The sequence below is a fragment of the Xylocopa sonorina genome, chromosome 12 (assembly GCF_050948175.1).
Source record: "Xylocopa sonorina isolate GNS202 chromosome 12, iyXylSono1_principal, whole genome shotgun sequence".
Taxonomy (NCBI): Eukaryota; Metazoa; Arthropoda; class Insecta; order Hymenoptera; family Apidae; genus Xylocopa; species Xylocopa sonorina.
The window spans coordinates 10,898,525-10,919,433 of record NC_135204.1 but is presented as its reverse complement, the minus strand read 5'-3'; the positions used below and the strand labels follow the sequence as shown (position 1 = coordinate 10,919,433).

The window sequence follows — 20,909 nt, the reverse complement described above, 5'->3', positions numbered from 1 at the left end:
TCGATTTCGTTCAATTTCGTTCGCACCTAGATACGGCCGAGCGTAACGATATCTCCTCGGTTAAAATTAATTATAGGAACGTGAGAACGGGAATGGAACCCCGTCGAGCGTATAAACCTTCGTTGTTTATCGCACGCTTCCCTAATATGGAAATGTACTGAAGATATCCTCTTACCTTTGCCGACCAAGGTTTTTGAAATGCCTCGACACAGAAGAATCAGTATCGTCATGGACTAGTTTCAGCAATCGATCGATACCTCGTTCGGGCAACCGTTACAATTTTCAAAGATATTCGCGATCGTGTTAGACCTCACCGTAGAACTCGTAACCATACATGGAAATCTTTCTTCGAGTCGCGTTGCGACGACGCGATGACATAATTTCCTCACGTCGAAATAGATACGTGAATGGTCGTGTACATTTTCACTAGGAGCACTGCACCTCCGATCAGATTCGCATTTACACGACCACGCCAACGAGCCACCCTTAGCTTCTTTCGTATGAGAAAAAGGGGTGAAACAAAAGAGAACAGCGTCGACTGCACGTTCCGAGCGCACTATACAGGATGGATTTTTTCGGAGTAACCGTAAAAAAATGAGGTTCGCGGCCAGTTAATACGTACAGACGGGGGATAGAAGCGGGGTCGAGTCGAAATGTAAATTGATAAATAGAATCGAATAACCCTGGGTTAACGATGGCGAGAATCCTGTCGCAGCTGACTTCTCGTTCGCACTATTTCCCGCGATTCTCGATTAACGGTAATTTCAATACTCACATGACGAGTCGCGAAACGATCGAAGATATCATATTAACGGATTTCAGCGACAAACGGGGCGCGCGCGATCGGAAGAAACGAGCAATTAATGCGGACGGCCGTTTGTAGCACCGCTGCTCACAGGTCAACCATGTTGGACTGGCAGCTGGCTGCTGCTGCGCGTGTGACGTCACTTCGTGTTTTCGTCACGTGACTACAGGGCTGTAGAATCGTTAGGTATTTCTGAATACCGCTTACAGAGGGATTTAACTCGTTTTCGGATAGCAGATAATGGGCATCGAGCGATTTAAAAGTTATTTCATCGTGGAGATACGGATGGAAACGAAACGCTTTAAACACCTTTCATTGAAAATTCTGATGCAACAAATCGAACGATTGTTACGAGTACTTCGGGCATCGATAAGCAATTCCATTTCAGTCCGCGACCTTATCGTAACAAAGCGCAATAACAGAAACAAAGATGCGTCACGCTACACTCGTGCGATCAATTATCAGCGTCTAGGAATCGAGTAAACGACAAGTTTTTACTCGCAAAACTGAACCACCACAATGAAAGTCCGATGCACGCGACTAGGACAGATCGCTCGACAATGATCGAGAACAGGGAAGATCGATCGCGTCGATCTGAGTGAAAACAAAAAATATCGAGAGAAAAACAGTCGGATGTGCATCCGCGGGTAACGATAACAGAAGGAGACTTGCCCCCGTAACGGGACCCTTGAGTCGCATACTTGGGTCTACTCGGCTAGAAATTAGCAACCCCCGCGTATCGTCTCGCTCGTGGTCAGGGTGCTACGGTCGTGGCGCGATGGGTGGCAGCAATGCGAGAGAGGAGACTTTGGAGAAGAGAAGAAAATGTAGGAGAAAAGAATGGAAGGGAAGAGGGAAGGGTGGAAGTAAGGTAGAGAAAGAGTAGTATCGGTGGCGGCGCGGTGCGGCGTAACGCTCGCGTTGGCTCGGTGGGCGGCAGGGTGGGAGCTGTGGCGCTCACGGCGAAACGGGTGGGGGCCGACGGGGTGGTCGAGGAGGAGGCGGTTGGGGCGGGGGGGAGGAGAGGGTAGGAGCCGCGGGAAGGAGCCGTGCCTCCCTGCCGTCCGCCCGCAGTGCGCGCTACGCGATATCACTGGCCGGTCATGTGTGTGTTACTCTCACGTTCACACTGGTACCGTTCGGAGTGCTTGGTTACCGCGCTGCCGCCGTTACTGTTAACCGAGCAGTGTGTGCCCAGTATACACGGTGTGCGGCCGGAAGTTTAAAGTGTCCCTCGGAGTGTCGAAGTTTCGTGTCCTGGTCGTGGCGAGAGCTACCGAAATCCTGTCGGGACCGGGATCGTCATCGGATAGACGGGCAACGAGGACGACGACAACGGGCGCGCAGGTGGAGCGGACTGTAAAAGGGAAAGATCGGCTGCGTGGTGCGCGCCGGAGGAAACGGAAAAAAGGAGGAGCTTCGGAAGAAGGAGGACAAGCTGTCTCGGAGATACGTGGTGGATCACGGGGAAGGTTGCCGTTCAATTTTCGGTGTTTCGTTATCTCGATTCTGGTGGTGCTGCTGCTGCTGTTGCTGTTGCAGCTGCTGCTGCTGATCTTGCTGGTAACCGATCATCCGTGGAAAAGGGTAGCGAGAGGGAGTAGAGAGGAGTAGGATCGTGCGCGCCTCATGGCCCTGTTGTTTGTTGGCCTGTCGTGATCACGAGGAAAAGAGATCCCCGCAGTGACTCTGTGATCTGGTGTTTCTGGTGGAAAATAACGAAGTAGTGGTGATCGGTGCTCGAGTTGTTCGTCTCTGCGGTTCAGTGCTACGTGGGGTTTTCTTTTTTGGGGGAGAGGCACGCTCGCCGGAGGATCGGAATAGAGGAAAAGAGAACGGCGCAGTTCGCGGGCAAGAGAGAGAGAGAGAGAGAGAGAGAGGGGAAGAGAAAGAGAGAAGGAGAAGAGTAGACACGTATAGAGGAGAAGGAGAAAGGGTGATTGGAAGACCCGGCTGGCGATCCGAATTCGCGGATTCGACACGCCGCGGTTACCGATCCATAATATGGCGTACAAGTTTCGCGAAGAGATCGTGGGAAAGAGGTTTCTCTCGGTGAGTGGTTTCACCAAGCTAAAGGTGAATAAGATCAGTGAGTGGGGGTGGCGTGCAGGGGTGATTCGTGCTGCCAGTCATAGGGATAACGGCTGTCACGATCTTCAGGTGAGTTCCTTTTCGCCTCGGATCCCTCGTTTACGAAGAAACCGCGTCGAGTCCGCGCGTAGAACGACATCGATTCGATGCATGCGGCGTATCTGAGATCGCGCGGGCGACACGCCGTTTCTGTTTACATTACCGGCCAACCTTTCGAACATTAGCCAGCTCACCTTCTACACGTTCTAATTCGTACGGCTCGTCGAAAGAACCTTGTCCCTTAGGTCCTTCTCGTACTCGGCATTGCATTCAGCTTCTCGCAGCACTCCGCTTATATTATTCGAATATACGTCTCGATTATTGCTACTGTTTCTCATCGAATCCTAGCTTCTCTAGCCAAATATCGATTCGATCGTGACCGGTTAACAGGGTTATCAACAAATAGGTATCGATCGTTTAAAAACTTCCGCTCGAAGTTATTGAATTGCTCGAGTCTATAACCATGGTTATATAAACACGTGTACCTTTGTGTGACATTCGTCTACGTTTACCTCGAGTACGTAAAGAGCCCTGTCTTAAAGGTACATCTTATTGGTTTCCAGAGGCATAGAATCGTTGCATCATATGTCGCGGGAAACTGTAGATGGACCGATTTTATCCTCGCGTTCGCGATCCATTGAGGGAGCTGTTGGTCGAACTTGATCGGGCGATAAGCAAGGTTAAACAGCCGTAAAGTTGTAGCCAAAACGCAAAGTGGGGCAGACCGCGACTTTTGTCGGATTACATAAGCTATCGTGACGAGCCGCTTACCCGAGAGCCTCTTTTTTTCCTTTATCGCGGCGTCAAGTCATAACTATTTCAGTTTTCGAGGCCGTTACCGGTACACGTATGCAAGTATGTACGTACACGCGTCGCAAGTCGCGAGAAGACGCAAGTAGCTCGCGTTACGCGACTGGTATTTGTCAATTATAGTGAGCTTGGCCAAAGGCTATGATTATGTCACTCTAAATATGACTCCCGAGCAATCTCTATATTAGTCGGCTTTTTTCGAATCGTTTTTGTCGCTCGGCAAATTTACTAAACAGCAGCGTGATGCGTGAGACGTTTAGAGTCTTTTAGAGTGTAACAGGAGAGCGAGTAATCGTTTCGTTATTATTTTCGTTAATTCGACCGTCGTTAGAAATTTGCTTCGTTAAGACCGAAAGTTATCTATCTATGTATCCGGGCAAAAAGTTTAGGAAAATTGTAGGCGTCCTTCGGTTTTTTTTTTATCGTACAAAACGCGAATAACGTCTTTGACACGGCCAAGTGAGATGTCGTCTTTGGTGATAATAATTCTCAGTTATGCAATGGAGATAACTGTCGTGGTTGGCTTTTCTGAACACGTGTCTGTCTGTTAATACGTCAAACTAAAGTTATTTTCGCGCTGATAACAGCCCTCTTTTTGTGATTCTCCAATGTACAATTAAATAGTATCTTTGAATAATCAAACAAATCGACGCTGGTTACGCGTGGTTAAAGAAAAGTACAGAGTTCTCGGTTCAAGCGGTCAGGTTGTACGTCTGTCCGAGTCAGCTAAAAATTTTTCGTCACGAGGCATTTCCTTCTTTTGTCGATCGTAAATATTTCAGAAAGAATAAACGTCGGATCGTTGAAAGTTATTATTTTTTCGGGAGGAATGCGGTTTGCACCGCCTCCCAAAATGAATGTCCGGTTAATTCGGCACGAAATTTTAATATCCTCATTAATATTTATAATATTATTAAATTCGACCAGGAAAGTCGGGGTACGTACGTACCACTGTAAATTATACGACCGACAAAATGGTTTTGTTCGCGGAAAACCGACATTAATTTTCCTCGCCGTTCAATTCGAATCATTTAAAATATAATTCAACGATCGTGCATAACGTCCCCAACGAAAATACTTTTTATAATGATACGTCAAAATATTTTTCACATGTAAATCTACTTTACATTAGCATGTGTCATGCGTCTTTCTCTATTAATTATTCATGCTTTAACTAAATACCGCGGCCACTGCTGTTGCGTCGGTGTAATATTTATTGTAAATGAATTTGATCAGTATGGACTTTATCAACGGTATTGCAACAACTCCCTGCGTGTACATATGTGTACGTATCCGTATATGTGCGCGTGTTCCAACTTCTCTAGATATTCTAAATATTCTAGGCATCGAGTCCCAGTGTATACTATTCTCGATATTGCAAGTACTATAGGTGTTCTAAATATTGCGCCTGTCATTCTGAACTGATTATTCTTGTTCGAAACATCCGACGCGTCACGTCTATTAAATATAATAATAAGCAATTTTTCGTCGTACGTAAGAACGACGTCGAATCTCGTTTGGTCGAAACTGACGGTGTGGCGCCAACCAGTATCTGCTCTTCGGAATGAATTTAGTTGACATCTGCTTACTATTTGCCAATCGGAGGTCATTCGCTGCGCTGGCATCGAGTCGCGGTCCGAGGTCATTGAATGCGAGAAGCGTGCACTCGCGACGTTCGCTTTCTCCATCCTCGAAAATGACTCGATTCGAACTTGACTGTTTTGCGAACGCGTCGACTCTGTCCGTTTTTATGCTCCGATCATTCGAAAGTTACATAATCGAAAGAACGGAAAACACTAGCCACGCGAAAGCGAAAATTACGCGACGCGTTAGGTTCGATGCCTACGCGTAATTTATTATCGGGATCGGGGGGAGAGTTGGTAATAATTTTCGGAGCATCGTCGCCGGCACTTCCTTCTTCCTCTGGAGCACGTATGCACGTATACTCGGAGACTCGTACGCGCGTCGATGCGCTTCGTACGTGCTGCATAACGGTGCTTCCTCGTGGACGTGGCAGGTGCACGAAAAAGGCGTCTGTTTCACCGGTTCAGGCCAAAGCCCGGCAAGTTTGGGGGGAGGGAACGCTCGACTTGTTTCGACCCATTTACGATCGATCGAACATTGATATCCGCCTCGGAAACTTTTCTCGAATTCCTCCGCCCTTTGCATCCCTGCCACTTTTTACACCTATCTTGTTAGTCTATATTAACGAAAGTTTCACGATCGTGTTGGAATCGCCACCCGCGCAATTGCGCTTTCTTTCTGCGTGCATGCGTAGAAAAGGCGGAAGAAAGTCGGAATGCCGAGGTATTTCGTAATTTATGCTCCATTTGCTGAGCGGAATTCGAAGGAAAGCCAAGAGGAGAATCGTAAGCTACGGAAAGACCGAGATTTCCATCGTCCTCCTTCGGCGCTTCTCTTCTGTCCTCCCCCCCCCCCCCCCCCCCTCTCCCTCTTCTCTCGTTCGTAGCCGCTCTCCTCTCTCTGGCATCGTCTCTGCAGAAGAATTCCATTCACCTTAAGGTGCAATAAAACAGGGAATGGCTAGTCCCAGCGAAAAATGATCATTTTCCTGGTTACGCGATCGATTAACCACCATCGGTTATCTTTGATAGTGAGATCTCTTTGCAAAATCACTTCCCCTCGATCGTTCGAGTTGTCCTCTCTTACACTCCGTTGCTCAGGGGATTGACTCAACCGGATGATTCCGAAACTGTCGGTAGGAAAGAAACTCGTAGACGGCAATATGGTTCGCTCGACTCGTTAAGAAGATCGCGTAGCCGTTCGCGCGGCTCGAGCTAACGAGCTTTAGTCGGTGAGCAGGAAGACAGAAACATTTTTGGCTTTTTCGACGTTAGGATCGTCCCACTTGCGCAATCGTACCGATCGAGAGGCGAACTTGAAAAGTGTACTTCCGCGTGCGAGTGCGGTTAATTGGTCGCGAACGCGTTCACTTTCGCGGTTCGAAGGAACCAAAGTGGTCGTCGAGTTTGACTCTGACAAGAGAAAAGAGAAGCAACTATAAGTAGCCGGGGTAAATGTTTGAGTTGCAACGAATCCATGAATTGGAAGCGCGTTCGCGCAGTTCAACGACCCCGATCGAACGGTGGATCCGCATGAAATTCTGCGTCACGCTCCACAGGGAGAGTATCAATTTCATTGTGCAAATATCCAGTGGTAATAATTGACGTCGAAACCGATCGCGGATGTTATTTCGAGGACCCTATCATTATCGGGAGCATTCTAATATTAAAATCCGGGTGCAACGGCCGCGATACGGTTAGAAGATGACGCGGTTCGATGCACGCCCTACAGGCGTAGGATCGGCGTCGCGTTCGAAATAATTGGAAAGAATTCGAAAGAAATATTTCGGTCTGTTTGCTCGTCGATTAAGCGTTATGCAAGCTCCAGCACCCACGCGACCAGACACGCTCCTGCGACTTTCTACCGCACGAAAACCCCGCTCCGCGCCTCTCTTCCTTCGACGTAACTTTATTTGAACGAATATCAAATAATGGAACCAAGTTGGGGGGAGGGGAAGTGACAAAGTCAGATCCAGCAGTGAGCGCCGGATTTCCCGTTCGCGGTGGTATTAAAATTCCAGGATGAAAAATAGCGAGGCTCTCTCGGTGGGTTGAACTCCGCGACGCGCGCAGACAATGGCCCTGTTACATTTTGCTCGTTTTCGTCCGCGAAACAATCCTGTTCGGTACCTGCAGTTTCGAGAGTACTTTGTCCTCGAGGAACAAAGCGATGCCGTCACACTTTGGCCGCGTTTTAATGAACTTTTAAACAATCGCGATACGTTCTCGAAAGATGGGACTGGACATCTTATCGTTCGACATTGATCGATCAAAGAAACAAACAGAAGTAGACTGTCGAAGAGTACTCTCGAAGAGTTGTTGGAGTCTCGCGGTACTCTACTCTGTCACATAACGTCAACCCACCTATTCAACGCCGACTCGTTGTAAACAATGACTTCGTGTCCGACCCAGATTCTAAGCCCACGTAGAAAGCGGACTTGCTTGCATAATCCGAACGCGGTGGTGTATACGTATACGTATACGTATACGTATACGTATACGTATACGTATGCAGGTCCGCGTGTGCCGACCTCACGACTCCAGACGAGTCTTACACCTGTACACGCGGATTGCGCGAGTGTGTTCGTATACGAACCAGAAAAGTTTAGTCAAAATTGAGTCGCGCGAGAAAGAAGGAGGCTGCAGCTGCCGATTCCCAACGTTCTATCGGTATCGTCTCTAGGAGCTGGGAAGGAGCTGTTCCCGTTAGCCGAGCACTTTCACCCGGATCATCACGACCCAGATAATCGTATCCCTCTAACGGGTTGTGTCTTTTCCCCTGCCTCTTGTGCACCAATCTGCATCCTGTTGCACCGCGAAAACTTCGCTAGGGTCCCCGGTCGCGGGGTTTTCGAGCACGCACCGCGGCCAGTCGGCGTAGAAAACGGAGGAGGAGCGAAGAAAGAGAGAAGATACGGTCGGGAGGAGAACAGGTTCCTGGCAGACCAAGCGACTAACCACCAGGGACGCAGGTCACTCACCCAGATTCAACAAACAGCCAAACACCGAGGAGAGAACTGTTTGCGCGGTGCGTCTCTTCAAGGTTGCCAGGAATCCGTCGTCTAATAGCCGATCCCATCGCGACCTTTTGGTATCGTTGACGAGCCGAGTGGCGTATTCGCTGGACGCGTAGGGGTAACACGATTCGCCGCGATCGAGGCGACGGCGGCGTGTGAACGGGGATGCTACTGTAATTGCATCACGTTCGTGTAGCATGGTGCATGCGCTGCGGTATGGATTTATTGTCCTTCTAATTATACCCTGTTATTCTTGAGGGCACGCGGCGCGACCTTAAGAAACCTGCGTTTCGATACCCCCGCAGAACGTCCACTTTTATGACACACTTTCCTTATCTAGCGATTTACCGCGAAAGAATTTTTTGGTGGCGCGTCGCGAGATTTCTCGGGACGCTTCCTCGAAAAGGGTTCCTCCTCCTCCGTTTCATTTGTCTCTTTATCTGAACGCGTGCCAAATACCGTACCGACCTGCTACGATAACGATAACTTATCGGCAATTGCCTAACTTAACTTATCTGTACGACCTCTTTGCCCTCGCGTTTCAACCGACTTCTGTAGAACGGCTCTGCTCGTTTACGCGGAGATTTCCCGTCGAAAATCGGGTACGCGTTACAAAAAGAGACCGACCAGTGTGTATGTAGGTTTGTATCTCGGTGCGGCGAGCATGCACGCCGCGGCAAAAAACACCAACGGCAGACATCGAGGGTGTACAGTTAGTCGACCTTGTCTGGATAACGTTAAAAAATAGAAACGTCACGCCGACGCGCGGTATTTATTGGCTTGCGCCATGGGGCCCAGCGCGCGCGGTGACCACCGACCAAGCGGAAGAAAGAGGCCGAGCAAACAAGCCAGAAGACCAGAAGACCAGAAGACCTATACGGTGAAAGAATGCAGTTCTTGGTGCATTCCAAGTCACGTGCCTTTCTACGGTCTGTAATTTTATTGTCGCCCAGGAATATATATTGCCGGCCTCTTAAACGCCTACGGTCTACTTTGTTATTCGCGTTCGCGATCTTTCGAAAAATGTTGTTTGGAAAAATTAGTGGAAGGGACGTAGAGGTTGAGACGTCACGCGTGTACCGTCACGTACACGATGAACGAGCATGCGTGCACGTTCTATCCGTCTGTGGTGGCAGTGCACGTGTGCACCACCTCGTGTTATGTCACCGGGCTTGTGTGTGCGCGCCACCGGATCGGGGTCAATAACCCTGACGTGTGCACGAAACGTGCCGGCGACCCTCCAATTTCTACCGCTGACGAAAATTCGAACGCTATCTATCATCTCGTTAACGCTACGATCGCAAAGGTAAATCGACACGCGGAACGGCGGAGGTGGTCCTTTGAAAAGACTTCGAAAGGAGCTGAAAGAAAACACGGCGATAGAGGCGCGTGTCCGCTTGATACGCGAACAAAAACTCGCGTTACGTCTGAAGTGGCCGCGTGTTAAAAGTGCTGCACGCTCTAGTTTCTTCCGCGCCTTTTCTGGGCTTTTTTCGCGGCTTTCGAACGGAGCTCGCCGGAGAAGGGGGCCTCGTACGTGCGAGGAATGCGCGCCTCGCGACATGAAAAACCGCCTACCGAGCTCTCGGATATTCGACGCGGCTGCTCGCCAGATTCGACCAGGGCAAATCTCTTTATTCCGTTCGATTCCCGTAGAAACCTGCGACGAAGGTGTCGAGGAAAGTGTCAGGGTGGGTGAGTCACGCTCCTCCGTACGACAGGTGGTTTTTGTTCGCCCCACAAGTTCCCAGATGATTTATCGAAATAACTTAGAGAAAACAACGAAAGACACTGGCCATAAATATTAAAGCAAATTACGGAAGGTTTCTTGTCACGAGTCGGAGTAACAGCCTGGTCGTAGCCGTAGTCTTCGGGTGAATAAGGCTCGAACAAAAGGTATAGGACTGGCGAAGGCGGAAAGCAGGCCAGGAAAGAAAGGTTGGAACAAGGACAGAGAGGAGATCGTTATGGAAGCATAAAAAGCTTCGCGACGAGATAATAGCTCGGGAAAACGTCGGAGAACGAGAGCTTGCGATGCATGCAAGAGTGACGAGAGAGAAAGAGGGCCTACAGAAGATGTGTACACGGACAAAAAGTCCGGGAGAAAGAGATACAGTTTCGTATGTAGGGCAAAGGGCGGCGGTGCGATGATCGATCGCGAAATACGCTAAAATGTTCATTCTTCTCATTGGACCGGCGAGAGAATCGAGACAAGGCGAACACCGGGTATAAATACGACCCACTTTCGTAGCGAGACGCTCGCAAGTTTTCTCCGAGACGAACGCCGCGAACCTGGCTCGCGTATTCGATCGGCTCGCGGATATCAGAAAATTTCCGTCGGAACTAACGACTCGTATGGCGTCACTGTGTTCGCGATCCGATCTCACCCTTCTCTTTCACCGGTGGTTTCGCGTCGCGGTAGCTCTTTGTCCGGCTTCACTTTCTTCCACGGGCAACTAGGCTAGCCGTAACACACGATAGAAAAGTTTTCTCGCGGTGAGAGACCGAGCAAAGTTCTTTCGTTTAATTCTCGGTCAGCTGACTGCCACTCGCTTTCACCGTTCTCCCCGGGCAACGATCACGCACGTGTTTCCCTCGCTCCGTCGAATCTCCTATCTTTTTCCAAATCGACCAACAGCTTCTACACCCGCGCCAACGTTCAGCCAACCGATAACAGGGAAAAATAGCGGAAGGCTAAAAATAAAGATCGCCGTGGAAAATAAACGCAGAGGTATTTCTTATTCGCTTACCCGACCCATAAAGTCGGTAAACAACCGTTTTCCCAGTTATCGGGTAAGACGGAACGGACCGGTGAATCGGTTTCGTTAACGTCGTTAGGTTCGCGGTGTCTTCAATTACTCCTTGATACAAATCAATATGGCAATCCGGTTGTCGGCGAACGATCGAGTTCGGGCAAATTCATTAACTCGGCACGGAACGCAATTTGCGGAGCCAATTCGAGCGACTCCGTGCACCAGGCACCAACCGCGATAACCGTTCTATTCTTCGATTTCGAATCAACAAACTTATATTGCATAACTCCTACCTTATTTTGCCGATTATTAATATAGTAATTAACTTAAAGTCGCGCGACAGTAGCGTACAGTAGGTACAGTAGGCAGAGAAAAGAGCAAGGAAAGAGCGCGCGAAGGAAGGAGCAACCGAGGTAGAAGACTGTGGAAAGAGGAGACGAGTTGCCATGGTGACCATCAAAGGCGCCGATCAGACACGAAGGGATGAAGTCTCCTTTTACCGTCGACTTTGTTACACAGAAGCCACCGTGAACCGGAAAATAGGTTCTATCCCAGATCTCCCTCCTCCTCTACCTCTACCTCTTCCTCGCGAATCATTTCTATTCTACGACGCTCTTGCAAATGTTGCTCGACCGGAAACTATTTCTGAAATAGAAAAAAAGTCGAGAAAGATCGTTGCGAAATCGACCACTTCGAAAGATAGCGCCGCCGACAGACTCGTTCGTTTTTTTTTTTTTTTTCCATTTACTTTGACGCTCGCGCGTCGCGTTCGCGACAAATTTGCCCACCTTTACAGTTGTTGGAGAAAATTAGACGGTAACACCGGCGGTTCCCTCGACGCGTTGATATTTTTCGAGAGGAGCATCGCGAACGGGACGATGAACGTGGAAAAAGTGCACGAACTCCCACGTAGCTCGCGGAGGGCCATTTCGAAAGAGTTGTACATAAAAATAGAGCCGGACAGTGCACGTGTTCCACCCTCTTCCTCCCAGCCCATCCAGTCCGTATCCAAGCTCTTCATCTTTTCTCGAGTACTTTCTCGACTATTCTCGTCCCGCCCGCGGACATCCTTGCTCGGTTTTATTTTTCTCTCTTTGTACAGCTAAAAAGAAACACGCTGCGCTTTTTTCCACGGAGAAAGATCCCTGGGATCGGTAACCGTTCCCTCTCGTTCCCTTCCCCTCGTCGCGAGTTCCGTATCGGTATTCCAATTTGCCAGATAAATTAGTCGTTATCGTTACGATAGAATTCCAGTGCAACGGTGCAACGATACGTTTCTACCGAGAGAAGAAAAGAGGATCAGGGTCGCGGTGTTGTAAACAAGCCGTTAGTCACGAGCACATCGGGTCTCAGACGAGTGCGAGTGACTCATTTGGGCATTGCTATTCAGAAGGCGTGCACGCTTCTTCTCGGTTCTTTTTTCAGCCGCGGCCGAAAAGTCAAGGTTGTTTCTGCGAAAGGACTGTTCCCAGAAAAAGATGATACCGAGTCACGGTGCGACGAACTGGACCTCGCGCACTCTTTTTCTGTCTTCGCGAATCTTTGCTCGCGCAAAATCGGCTAAAATCACCTTGAACCAGGGGGGATAGAGGGAGAAATATGGAAACTCCAAAAATAACTCTGACGGCTGTAGGCCATGTAGGGGGTGGATGGCACGGCAGGGGTGGAGATTCGATATTTCGAGCCCTATCTGGGCGTTGCCCGATAAAGGTTGTCGTGGAGGTGGACTCGACGAGGAACGGCCTGAGGGAGGGGGTTTCAAGGGTGCCGAGTAACTACGGGTGTGCAGGAAAGGGGTGTGCTGTGGCCAAAGGCGGCTGGATGCGTTTTAATCAAACCTCATCCCTCTACCATCGTACTCTCTTCGTCTCGACTCGACGTAGGGGACCGTCGCGAAAATATTTTATTTCATTTTTACGTATCGTCTTCGCGGTCGGTTCTTCTTCGGCTCGTAATCGATATTGTAATTCGTTTAAATCTCTTGCTTGAAAAGAAACGAAATAAACGAGCAAGCGGTAGTGGGATAGAGGGTTGCGAATACCGATGCATCCCCTTTAAGGTCGGCTTCTCTATGCCCTGCAAATACCAGATCGTCCATTCACTCGTGCCTGCACACCATCGCCGCGATCTCTGTCACAGGCAACGTCGTCGTACAGGAGTAATTGATCGAAGGTAGTTGATTGACTGAAAACTCATTAGGTGTTATCAGCCTGTCGTCGACTACAAGCGCCAAGTTGCCAACAAAAAGATTGATAGAGTACGAAGAATTCGCGTCACGTTTTCGTCTTCGAAGCGTTAAGAATATTCCCGTACTAATGCGTACGTCCTGCGTCTCCAATCGAGACGGTTTATTTTGAACAAAAAAAAGAAAAATGAAATCAAGTAGGCGGAAAGCGACTCGCTAGAGGCCGGGAGGTTTAATTGGAGCGATACGACGATACGTACGATGTCTGCCACTTTATAGAAAACACGACGAGATTACAGAAGAGACGTAACATCCGTCGCGGTAGATTTATCATCAGGTGACGAATATTTTCAAACTAAACGCGATATCTTCTAATTCGCATCCCTGAGGGTGAGGAGAGAGGATCGGAATGGAAAACATTTGAACATCGTGATCGTTCGAACACCGAACAAATATTGTACTATCGGCTTGAATGGCCCATATTACAGTTTCAGTCTGTTAAAGGGGTCCATATCGGGGATCTTGCGAGGCTCGCACACGTTTTATCCTCGTTCGTTTGTTCGATCGAGAGGATATCATTCCCTCTGGCGAATCCTTGATCTAAGAATTCCTTCGTTTAATGCATCGCTTAAACGCTCTTTGAGGTATGCTAAATATCCTCGAGTATTTATCGAATGCGATAGAATTACGCGCGGTTAGAAAAGTTAATGATAGAGCTGGATATTTTCTAGGCGAGTCATGGTAAGAGATGAAAAAATGATCGACATCGAACGCGTGCGTTTGCTGCGAGAGATGTTTCAATCTCGAACGAGAAGCGTCAGTTTTCGTACCGACGATAGTTATAGACGACGGAAATCCGTCGCGTTACGTTTTCGCGGCCGGTTCTCAAAATTCACGAGACACCCGGTATATAATCGAGTGTTAAACGGGGCTGCTAGTCGGAGTTGAAACCGACCGACCGCTGCAAGGTCAGGCGGTGGCCTCCAACTTCCGGTGGTGGTATTCTCACACATAGGCACATGATACGTACGCAGCATAAAAGGGGGCATTCCCTTTCCCCTCTGTTTCTGCTCCGCAACACCCACACCGCCCCTCTGTTCCCTCTCTCTCTCTCTCTCTCTCTCTCTCTCCTTTCCATCGCTTCCTCTCCCCCCTCCCTCCATCCTTCCTCTCTTCGTCCTCCGTTTGCTCTTCTCACAACTTCGCCTCCTTCTCCTTTCTTCTGGTCGGATGTCCTGCTCGCTCTTCGACTTTGTTGCGATCTTCATCTTTTTCACTTTCTTCTCGATCGAGAAACACATCTGTTTTTCATTTTTCCGTCCTGGTTCCATCCGTGTTAAGTGATTCATTAAAATAATGGAAAAAGGCTGCGTAAGATCTATGTTAGGAAGGACGTAGATCTATGTTATGAAAGGACGTTCGCGATGTTTCCTTTCTCTTTGCCAGTAGCAGCAGCAGCAGCAGCAGCAGGGGTTTGCAAACGATGCGAAAAAAGTCGAGCGGTGGTATTTGCGAAAGATGGACGGAGGGATATCGGAGGAATAGGAAGAAGCAACCCTTTAGAGGTTCGGCTCGGTTCGATCGGGGCGCCCAACGAGCGCCCAACGAGCGCCCAGCGAGCGAGTGGTGTAGGTGGGAAGAAAGAGGTCACCGCAACCAGCCGCGGCGCGGCACTCTTTTTCCTTCTTCTCGCTGGCGCTCTTCGTCCATCGTTCCTCTCGTCGCGGCCTATTTTCGCGAAAATACACGAGCGGGCTCCGCATGAAAAGCGCGCGCTGCAGCGAAACAAGGACAAAGAGAAACACCGCGGTGTTGGAAAGAGAAGCCGATACCTAACGACGCCACGAGGAATGGAAAAAAGATCTTTTGTCGAGAAGTGCTCGCCTCCCTCGTGTAACCATCCCCCTACCTCGGTCCACTCGTAATTCCCGGGGAAATAGGGTTCACGTTTCGACGAGAGCTCGTCCGCGTACATATCTCGTTTCTGCCGTGCGTATTACCGCGCACTCCAATTCTCTTCCCTCGCTTTTTCTTCAACATTGCGCGGATGCCTCTCCCACCGATACCATTGATCGTGATAGTAGTTGGTCTTAAGTTCTTAGTTTAGAAAGTACGCGCGGATCGAGGAGAAAGAGAACAAATTCGTTCTTCACCCTTTCTTTTTTCTTTCCTTTCCTTTCCTTTTCTTTTCTTCTCCTTAATTTCCATCCGGTTGAAGCTAGCGCGAAAGGTGTTCCGTTTGAGTTAAATAACAGTAATGATATACCGCGGAGGAAGTAAATAATTCCAGTAGCGCCTGGTGAGCGAGACACTTTTCCCTCGCGCTAGTTTCTATTTAAATCCGGGCTAGATACGCGTTGCGAGAACCTTTCAGCGCGAGATGTACTCTAGAGGCTTTCAGATACAGGATCGAACCGCGATAATTCCGATCGATCGATTCGGTGAAAGACTTAAAAAAAAAAAAAGGTTTCTTTGAAAGGCGCGGTGGAAATTCCGGTCGCTCCAATTACGTTTACTTCGCTTATGCTCGGCCTAATTACCTTTACTTTATTTACGGTCGCTCCACTTGCTACTGTGTCCTTTAAAAGATAGAACAGAGGCGAAACTAACGACACACCGAGGGATTCGGGACAGCGATGGACGAGAACTAAAGGTTCTCTTGATATTCGCGAGGGAGGTTGTTAACGCGAACGGTCGAAACAATGCGCGGTACGTTCTTTCTTCCTTCTGTACGGCGAGGTTGAAGTCGCTGGATGCTCATGGACCGGTCTTGTTTTTCATCAACCAACTCACGGCGTCATCGTCGTTCAGAGTCGTTAAATTCTCGGCAACTCGAGAGTCTCCGTTTAAATAGGGGCTGCGAGAGCAACAAACCGACACTATAGGGTCACGTTTCGGCTATTACTTATGGGATCGACACGGTTGCCAATCGATTGAGCAAGTATACGCTCCGATATGAAACCGGTTTCCCGGAACTTGTTCCGATTTCCGACCAAGGTTTACGCTAACTAAAAATCGAACGGTTTCCATATTTTCCCATTTGAAAAGTTTCAACCCTTGGCTACGTTAATTATCGCAGTTGCAAGAACCGAAGAAAGGACATCGTAAAAGTGAACGCAAGCGAGTAACGTAATATTTAGTACGGTCTTACGCAACTGGTCACCGCCTGAGAATATGACTTTTCACGCCTCGGGATCGGAAAAGTTTGCCGTTTTTCTCATTTTCTGTTCTAAAACCGGTGTACACGGTGAGATTGTTTCGGAAGTGAAATATTTGAGGAAAATAGGCAACGGAGGATAGAGGAAAGAATAGAAATATTCTCCGTTCCCCGTGGGGAAGAACAAGACACGCGTGTACCGTTCCGTACCGTTCCGTTCCGTTCCGTTCCGTTCCGTTCGGGTCGGCAGTGTTCGGAACGAGGGGAAGACGAAACGGACCGCGACGGTTCGCGAAAGGCTCGAGTAGGTGGGGACGGGAGTTAAATCGTGGTCGAAGGTGGAGGTCGTCGATAGGAGGGGGGTGTGGTGGGGTTCAGTGTTCACAGCAGGGGAAGGTTGTGGTAGGTCGTGTGAACAAAATGGCCGACCGTCGGTTGCCTTGGTAACAAAATCGGGCGGTACCAAAACGTTCGTAGGAGGCGGAGCTTTTGAATGTTGGCGGCCATCGCTGATCCCCCCTCCGGCAGATATCGCCGTCTGACGGTGAAACGTCCAACTAGACGAGCCGAGTTTTCCCCGCGCTTTTCACGCTCGTTCCTGTACGTACGGTTAGGTATCGAATAAAATCAAGGCCACGGAAAGGTCACCCAGGGTATTCTAATAGGGAAGCACCCTGATTTTCCCTCTGGCAACCGTCAGCGATGTTAATTGGTGGAGGCGAAAAGTGGTTGAAACGGTGGAATCACTTTCACCGGGTCGCCTCGACACAGTGATCGCATTTATTAGGCTACGCAGAGGGCGACCTTCGATTCGATCCGGCGTCGAATTTATCGCGTTAACGATAATGGATATTAATTGATATCGCGCGTAATAGAAATAGAAGATCGATTCGAACGGTTGGTTATTAAACGGAGAGACGAGTCGAAATAGAGAAGATAGCCGTTTGACATTTAAAAATAAGGTCGAAAGGACAAGGTTCGTCGGTAGATTCGCGCAATGTCATCGAACTCTCGCAACATGAACGAACGTCTTTCTTGCAGATCCTAGTAGAATACGACGACGTAGAGTGGCAAAGAAGAGAATGGCTATCGCCGCACAGGGACGCAGTGTTCTCGTTCTTCTTAGTGGAAAAGGGTCTGTATTGGGCCGAGCGACCTGACCCCAGGCATGCCAGCCTCATCGCCATCGATCACCACAATCACGCGAATAATAACCATCACCATCATCGTATCAACGGGAAACCCCTGAGGGGTGCCACTGCTGTCGCGAACACGGTCGCCTGGCCGGCTCTAGTAAGTGTGCTTCTCGCTTCTCGCTTCTCGCTTCTCGCTTACCCTTTCTCGCTTCACTTTATTATCGATTGAATACGGACCCTTATCTTCTAAATAATAATAATAATAATAATAATAATAATAATAATAATAATAATTAGCCGTCGCTCGCGTCACTCGCCACCGCCGTCGCGAACGTTAAGCGTTAATTTTCGGTTCCGTCGTACGACACGGAAACAGAGAGATGAAATTGATATTAATCGCGGCTCGTTTCGCGTTCACTTGCAGACGTTTTATCCGCTGGTGGCACGCGCAGACTTACCAGAGGACGCGATGCCCGTCGAGTTCATGCAAGATCGAAGACTGGACTTTGTCGATTACTCCAAGCTGAAGCCATTCACCGTGAGTACTCGCCTGCTCGTCTCTATATCTATATCTTATTTCTCCGACACTCGTGCGAACGCGATTAAGCGCCACGCAAGTCCTCTTCATAACTGGAAACTTACTTGGTTAGAACGCGAAGGAAACTTGGAAGTGAGTTTCGAGGCTATTGACCTATCCGACAGAGCCCTCGGGGAATCGTTGCCGTGTCTGCGAGAGTAATCCCTCGAGGGTTGCTCATCTCCTACAGGTCATTCAAACTCGTCAGCAATTTTAAACCGAGACGAGACTATTGCACCACATTTTTTAAATCTCTCTCTCTCTCTCTCTCTCATCTTCCAAGTAGGTGTAGTAACAATAAATCGATCAGCGAACGCTTCCTCTTCGATGCAACTAGACCAGAGTAAAGACTAAGGTTGCGAGCGTGCTCGAAAAGTTTTTACGTTCGAACGCGGATGCGGGGAATTGTTTCCAAGTAATTAAACTAGCGGAACTTTTACCGTTAAAAGTTTCCCCGGTTCGCGGGGAATCGTAAGTCGTTCACGTGCGCGCCGTGGAGAAGTTCCAGGAAGACCGCGGTCAGGATCACCTGCAGCAGCAGCAGCGGAGTTTCGTGCGGCGATCTTGCCAAGTTACGTATTAAACGCGATTACCGCGGAATTAGTTCCACGCGAGGGATGGACCCTCTCCTCTAATTTAAGTTCAACTTGAGAACATGCGGCAGAAATAATTTCATGTCACGGGTGACATCGGGGTCAGTGGAGATTGCTGGTTGTGCGTGGCACGTTCGATTATCGATAGCCGCGATGCTGGAAGGAAAAGAAATGTGGGAAGAGGTGTTTGGTGACCCTGAACTATAAATGCAACGGGTTCTTTCCGAGGCGCACATAGAACGCACATAGAATGCACATAGAATGCACATAGAACGCGCATAGGAAAGGCTGCTGGAAAGAAGGGACTCCCGTGAAGCTTCCTCGCCGCTGCCCCTTTATGCTCTTATTTCTCTGGCAGCTGCCGGTTTGGTGACCGACCGCGTGCACCACCGACATTCGCGAACGTTGGAGAACGGCCAGCGCGAGGCGCCAACGTGTTCCCGTTTCGACTAACGGTTCTTGGCAAACCTCGCGGACGCAACCTTCCCGTCTGCTGCTTTTCCTCTCCACCCACCAACCAAATCCTTTTCCGAACGAAACGTGTCGTGCAGAGCGAGAGGTGGTTAGCTTTCGAGGCTTGAACCGATGGTTGATTTTACAGCAGGACTGGGAGTTGACCAAGGGCTCGGTGCCCTGGGCAAGCGCCGTCAGGCGATGGGCAGAGATGCAGGACGGGCAAAGAATCCTGCTGACCACGCCGAGTGTGCTCGTTGGCTTCAGGGTCGAAGTTTATCGAGCCGAGGGCACCACGCAATGGTACACTGCCGTCATCGTTGGTTATAACGAGTCCACCAAGGTGAGATATCCCTCGTTCTCGTCCAACTCCGTCCGAATCCCTTTGACCGTTTCGAGATGAATCCTCTTACGCTGCTATCCTTACGCTACTCCGTTCGAGATACTCCGTTCTCTCGTCTCGATAGAAGATCGATCGATCGATCGATGTCAGAGGTAGCTGTTTATAAGTTCCGAGCGGTTTCAGAGTTGATTCACAGTGGTTGCGATGCAATTTCAGGATTTGACCGTCACCGACGACACGGTTCTCGAGGATCATAACGAGGACCCGAGCTTAGTACAAATGCGGCTGATCGGCGACGGAGGTGAGTGTCCACGATCGACCTTTCGGATGAAATACTCACGCAGGGACGTCTTCGATCTCGCGAATCAAATTACTCTTTATCGTCTCGAAACTTTTAACGAGCGCTCGTTTCATTCCTTCTCTCTAAATAGGTAGCCGTTAGAGAGAGAAAAAAAAAAGAGTTCCGCTTCTATTATTTTATTTACCGAGCGAGAATATGTTTTTTTTTCTTTTTTTTTCTGTAAACGTAATAACCAGTTGCTGGAACGTGATGTCAATTTTAGCTTGTTCCTTTTTCCGCAGTCGTCGAGAGCATCATGAGAGGCGAGGTTGTCGGCATGACACCGAGGAGGTCGAGGTCATCGACTGTTCTGACGCACGCGCTTGTTGTGGTGAGTGAAATTCAATTCCGTTCTATTATTAAATCTGCTATGTAGTTTACGATTACGAATAACGTCGGCAACGGTGTACCGCGTTGCATTTTTCGTTCCTCTTTCGGCTTCGTTTAAATCGATATCCGGATGGCCTACGAAAAACGTTGTTTAACTTCCATCGACGATCGAGTTGAAGGTTTTCCAGTCACGAATCGCGCAACGCGATAACCCTCCTCTCGCGGTAAATATGTAACTCGCGGATAGATTATCTCTCCCCTCTCGACAACGTGGAATCGCTCGAATGCATTTTCCAACAGACGAACCTTTGTGCTTACCGAACGTCTCGTTCTCGTACTCCGCGCGTTGCCAAGCTTAAGAAGAAGAAGAAGAAGAAGAAGAAGAAGAAGAAGGAGAAGGAGAAGAGGAGGAAAAAAAAGCCGCATTTCTGAAACAAAGTTCACACATATAGGAGAATAAAAGTTTTTCGTCGAGCAAACAAGTTTGCCACGTACGGCTTGAAAATTCTTCCGTCCTTGGGTGCCACTTTCGCACCTGTAAGATAATGACCAATGTAACTTTCAACCTATTGGTCTACGCGTTATCACCTTATCGCTTATTAACATGGCATCGTCTTCGCGGTATTTTTTCCACGCGATAATCGGATATCAGTCTGTTCGAGATAAGAGGTTACACGGTGAATCAGAAGGTTTACCA

The 20,909-nt window shown here is 49.0% G+C and overlaps 2 protein-coding genes across 3 annotated transcripts in view; one reads left to right on the top strand and one right to left on the bottom strand.

Annotated features, from left to right (window-relative positions):
- LOC143429718 (uncharacterized) overlaps window positions 1–20,909 on the bottom strand; it is an 86,493-nt gene that overhangs the window by 15,119 nt on the left and 50,465 nt on the right. The window contains exon 1 of one of the 2 annotated variants that reach the window (XM_076905453.1): window positions 776–933. The exons of the other annotated variant lie outside the window; for it this stretch is intronic. Coding sequence (XP_076761568.1) covers window positions 776–807 — 32 coding nt within the window. The 5' untranslated portion in view covers window positions 808–933. Of the gene's footprint in view, window positions 1–775; window positions 934–20,909 lie in introns of those variants that run through there. 2 annotated transcript variants of the gene reach the window in all.
- Window positions 2,390–20,909, top strand: part of Kdm3 (Lysine demethylase 3) — an 83,985-nt gene continuing 65,465 nt past the window's right edge. Inside the window, exons 1-6 of the mRNA XM_076905776.1 lie at window positions 2,390–2,965; window positions 17,482–17,733; window positions 18,001–18,114; window positions 19,348–19,542; window positions 19,759–19,843; window positions 20,125–20,213. Of these exons, the coding sequence (XP_076761891.1) occupies window positions 2,810–2,965; window positions 17,482–17,733; window positions 18,001–18,114; window positions 19,348–19,542; window positions 19,759–19,843; window positions 20,125–20,213 (891 nt within the window). The 5' untranslated portion in view covers window positions 2,390–2,809. The remainder of the gene's footprint in view (window positions 2,966–17,481; window positions 17,734–18,000; window positions 18,115–19,347; window positions 19,543–19,758; window positions 19,844–20,124; window positions 20,214–20,909) is intronic.